General features: G+C 42.1%; 1 protein-coding gene across 1 annotated transcript in view; it reads left to right on the forward strand.

The window, feature by feature from the left end:
• LOC101986334 (pyrin and HIN domain-containing protein 1-like) overlaps positions 1-4,633 on the forward strand; it is a 33,725-nt gene that overhangs the window by 6,836 nt on the left and 22,256 nt on the right. The window contains exons 6-7 of the mRNA XM_026789969.1: positions 192-377; positions 1,506-1,524. Of these exons, the coding sequence (XP_026645770.1) occupies positions 192-377; positions 1,506-1,524 (205 nt within the window). The remainder of the gene's footprint in view (positions 1-191; positions 378-1,505; positions 1,525-4,633) is intronic.

A 4,633-nucleotide genomic window follows, 5' to 3' on the forward strand; every position in this document is an offset into this window, starting at 1 on the left:
ACATGAAAAAAAAGAAGGTTTACATATCGGGATTGGCAATGCAAAATACCTGAAGCTGTTTTGCCCCCCAGGTCTCAACTGACAGCTCCATTTTTCCTGCCCAAGCCAAGATTCTGCCTACCCCCTTTACTTCTCATGACATGACAGTGTCTGGCCATTTCTCAGAAGATGAGTATTACTTTCTTTTACAGAAAAATGAGATGAAGGACTGCATTTGCTATGAAATCCAAGATAACACAGGGATGATGGAAGTGATGGTCTATGGACGACTGACCAGTGTTAACTGTAATCCAGGAAATAAACTTAGACTCATGTGCTTTGAATTAACAGATAAGGATAAAGTGCACCTGAGATCTACGAGGCACAGTAACATGAAGGTATGTGCTCTAGGGGAATATCCTCCTTCCCAGGAATCATGTTTTTAATATAGTAAAACCAGTGCAGGTATTGCATAGATAATTCAACAGGTAAAAGGAAAAAAGTTTTCAGTTAATACATGTAAATTCCCTTTCTGTCCTTTAAATTATGATCATTTTAATCATAGAAAATGGTGGAAATTCAGAAAGATTATCAAAAGTCATTATGTTATTGGTAGGGCATGGGGACTCTCACTTTTAATTCCACCACTCAGGGGACTGAGGTAGATGGATGGATCTCTGTGAGTTGGAGGCTAGCCTGGTCCCCACAATCAGTTCTAAGCCAGCCCAGTTCCAAAACAACTAGCTATTTTGTCCTAAGTTAATTAATGAAAATATTGAATTTATTAAAGCAGAGAGATTATCCAATAAGTATGTGACTTCGATTAAGAGATGTGTATCACATTCTGGCTCTGCGGTTTTTTCAAATTGACTAATAACCTGAAGAAACTAACGATCCTAATCTACACCATAGAAATAGTGTCCATTGCTGAGGTTCATCAGCAGAACTCACAGCACATGTATTCTTACAAGGACACCTGGAGCAAATCAGAGCACAAAGAAACCAGAATCCATGCACTTGTCCCTCTGATGCACACATCCCAGCAGGATTCTTTGTATAGTAAAGCCAGTCTAAGATTGTAGTGGAAACAAATGAACTATTGGAGCTGACCTCCTGAGTCACACAGTCTTGTTAGAGTCCCTAGTTCTCAGGACCATTGTCACCATTCTCAACCTTCCTCACGGCTGCAGCACCAGGCACGCATTTTGCACAGTCTTCCTGCCCTCCTGCCCAGTGAGATCACCCCATGCAACCCTTGTCATTAGGTGTTGCGCCTCCTTCTCTTCCGATGCTCCATGACACCGCATGCTTTTCCACCTTCACTCATACTGGGTAGGAGGAAAGAGCTCATGTTGCAGTCTCAAGCAAAGATCAAAATCTGACTGCAGGGGCAGAAAAATCATTTAAAGAAGCTGGCAATGTGAGAAATGAGGGGTAGCTCATAGAGACAAGACGGTGTGAGTAAAGGGGGAGGGTGTGGCCAGCTCCATCAAAACCAATCTGACATCATCACTTTCTTCTTCAAGGTCATCAAGGCTGAGAAATGAGAAGCAATCACTCTATCCTGCTTCAATTATGAAACTTCGTGAATTTTTCACTGTGGAGACTTGAGGACCTCTGATGTTTGTAGAGATAAGATCTAGTTCCAACTACAGATAAAGATTATATATGTAACAGATAAAACTCAGTTCTTTGCTCTAGGAAATAATGATTTTAATTTTAACCTTTCTCCATTTTTTGTATTTTAATTAGATAATTTGATTTTATAATGCTTATATATTGAAAAGAAGGAAAGCCTTTTACTCTGAATCAAGTACTTCTGCAATACTTCCACTTGTTACTTGCTTTAAAAACTTGATCATTCCTGTTCGTTCCTCTCCCCACTCCCCATCCACAATAGGATGTCTATTCTATTTCCCATCCACAGTGAAATTCGTGTTTTCTGCCCTTGAGCTTTCCTTGATACTAGGCTTCTCTGGGTCTGTAGATTATAGAATGGCTATCCTTTGCTTTATGATTAATATCTACTTAAAAGTGACTCCATACCATGTTTGTCTTTCTGTGTCGAGGTTACCTTACTCAGAATGATCTTTTCTAGTTCCATCCATTTGCCAAAAATGTCATGATGTCATTGTTTTTAACAGCTGGGTAACACTCTCTTGTGTAACTGTACCATTCTTTGGTTGAGAGACATCTTGGTTATTTCAGTATCTGGCTATTATAAATAAAGCTGTTGTGCAAATGTGCTTGTGGTATAGGGCAGCATCCATTGGGCATTTGTCCAGGTGGGGGGAGGATAGAGGGAGGGACAACTGGAGTTGGGAGACATCTCTGGTGGTTTTACGGAAAATGACCCCCAAAAGTAGTGACACTATTAGGAAGTATAGCTTTGTTAGAGTAGGAGTGGCCTTGTACTAGGAAGCAAGTCGTCCTGGGAATGACCTTGAGGTCTCCTTTGCTCAAGTTATACTCAATGTAACACACAATTCACTTCCTGTTGCCTTTTGATCAAGATGTCGAAACCTCAGCTCCCTCTCTAGCACCCTACTGCCATGTTGAGTCATGAGGATAATGGACTAAACCTCTGAAACTGTTAGCCACCCCAATTAAATATTTTTCTTTAAAAGGGTTTCCATAGCCATGGTGTCTCTTCACGACAATAGACACCCTAACAAAGACACCTAGTGCAGTGGAAACTTTCAATAATCTATAAGGGAAGCCGGGCGGTGGTAGCACACGCCTTTAATCCCAGCACTTGGGAGGCAGAGGCAGGCGGATCTCTGTGAGTTCGAGGCCAGCCTGGTCTAGTTCCAGCTAGTTCCAGGATGGACAGGAACCAAAAGCTATGGAGAAACCCTGTCTCTAAAAATCAAAAAAAAAAAAATAATCTATAAGGGTGACCCTGGCTAAGACATTTTGCAATGGAGGATAGGAAGCCTGAACTGGCTTTCTCTTGTAACCAGGCAAGACTTCCAGTGGAAGGATTGAGACACCAACCCAGGCAAAGACCTTCAAACTACAATTTTTCCTACTTACAAGATATGTTGGGGTAAAGGCGAAGCAGAAATTGTGGGAGTGGTCAACCAATAACTGGTCCAGCTTGAGACCCATTCCTTAAGAAGGAGTTCACCCTTGGCACTGATTGCAGGGCCAGAACACAAAGGTGAGAAAGCCCAAAGACCCAGAAAAGAACGAAACAAGATTGGGGGAAAAACATCAATGAAGGGATTCCTAATGATATTCTACTATACTAATAGATTTGTGCCTAGTCCAATGGTCGTATGAGAGACTTTACCCAGCAACTGATGGAAATATCTGATGCAGAGACCCACATCCAAACATTAGACAAAACCCAGGGAATCCTGTGGAGGAAGAGGAAGGGTTGTAAGAGCCAGAGGGGTCAAGGACACCTCGAGAAAACCCACAAAATTAACTAACCCAGGCTCATAGACTGAACCAATGACCAGGGAGTCTTCATGGGACTAACTTAGACACTCTGCATCTATGCTGAAGTTATGTAGCTTAGTCTTCTTTTGGGAATCCTAACAGTGAAAGCAGGGGCTGTCTCTGACTCTGTTGCCTGCTTTCCAGACCCTTTCCTTCAACCAGGTTGCCTCACTCAGCCTTAATAGCACAAGAGGTGCCTTGTCTCACTGTGACTTTCTATACCCTGGCTGATATCCATGGGAGGCCTGTCCTTATCTGAAGAGAAATGGGGGAGGAGCATATGAGAGTGGGGAAAGGGCTGGGAGAAAAGGAAGGAAGGGAAACTTTGCTCAGGATGTCAAAAAATAGCTGGGTCTGGAGATCAGGGTGGATTAAATACATTTCATGAAATATTTATGCTTTCGGTATAATATTTAAGGACAAAGCCTTGCTCATAAAAGGAGTGTCAACCTCAGAGAAATCAAACTCTCAATAAAAAACAGGTTGAGTTTGAAATCCAGCTCAGAATGCAATTGCCAAGACCAGTGTCCTCAGGAAGGGTGCAGTCTTTTCTCTGCTTTTTCCTGAGTAAATATGAGCGTATTACAGAGTTTAATCATTAGAAATAAGAATTTCCAGAAGTGAATGATAAGAGTACATTCTGTTATTGGCAGAAGTAAGAAAACGTCACTTCCAGTTCTAGGGTGAAATAAGGTCAGGGAAGATTTGAGAACAGGAGGAACATGCCCTAGAACAAAGCAAAGACAAAGAATTAAGAGAGTAGTTATGAGCCTCAGGGAAGGATCCCTGTGGTGTTGGTTACCTTTCTGATTGCTATGACAACATACCTAGCAAAAACAACTGAGAAAAAGGAAGGTATGGGTTTGCTCACAGTTTAACTGCAGAGGAGGGTGAGCTAGCTGATCACAGCCTAGCTGCAGCAGGAAGTGGGGAACAATATGTGCTGTAAGAGAGCTCCCTTTCTCTTCTCATATTCCGTCCACAGCCTTTGCCGGTGGAGAGCTACCACATTTCAACTGATTTACAAAATAAAAAGCTCCCTCCAAACGTGCCTAAAGTATTACCTCCTAAACGATTATTGATCCTGTTAGATTTATAACCAATATCAATAAGCTGGGCAGTGACCTAACAGGGAGGAAAGGAGCAAAGAAGGGTGGAAATAGCAGCTATAAAGAAATAAGAGCTGGCCTTGGTGAGTTCCCAAGGG

This window comes from Microtus ochrogaster, unplaced genomic scaffold (assembly GCF_000317375.1).
Source record: "Microtus ochrogaster isolate Prairie Vole_2 unplaced genomic scaffold, MicOch1.0 UNK35, whole genome shotgun sequence".
NCBI lineage: Eukaryota > Metazoa > Chordata > Mammalia > Rodentia > Cricetidae > Microtus > Microtus ochrogaster.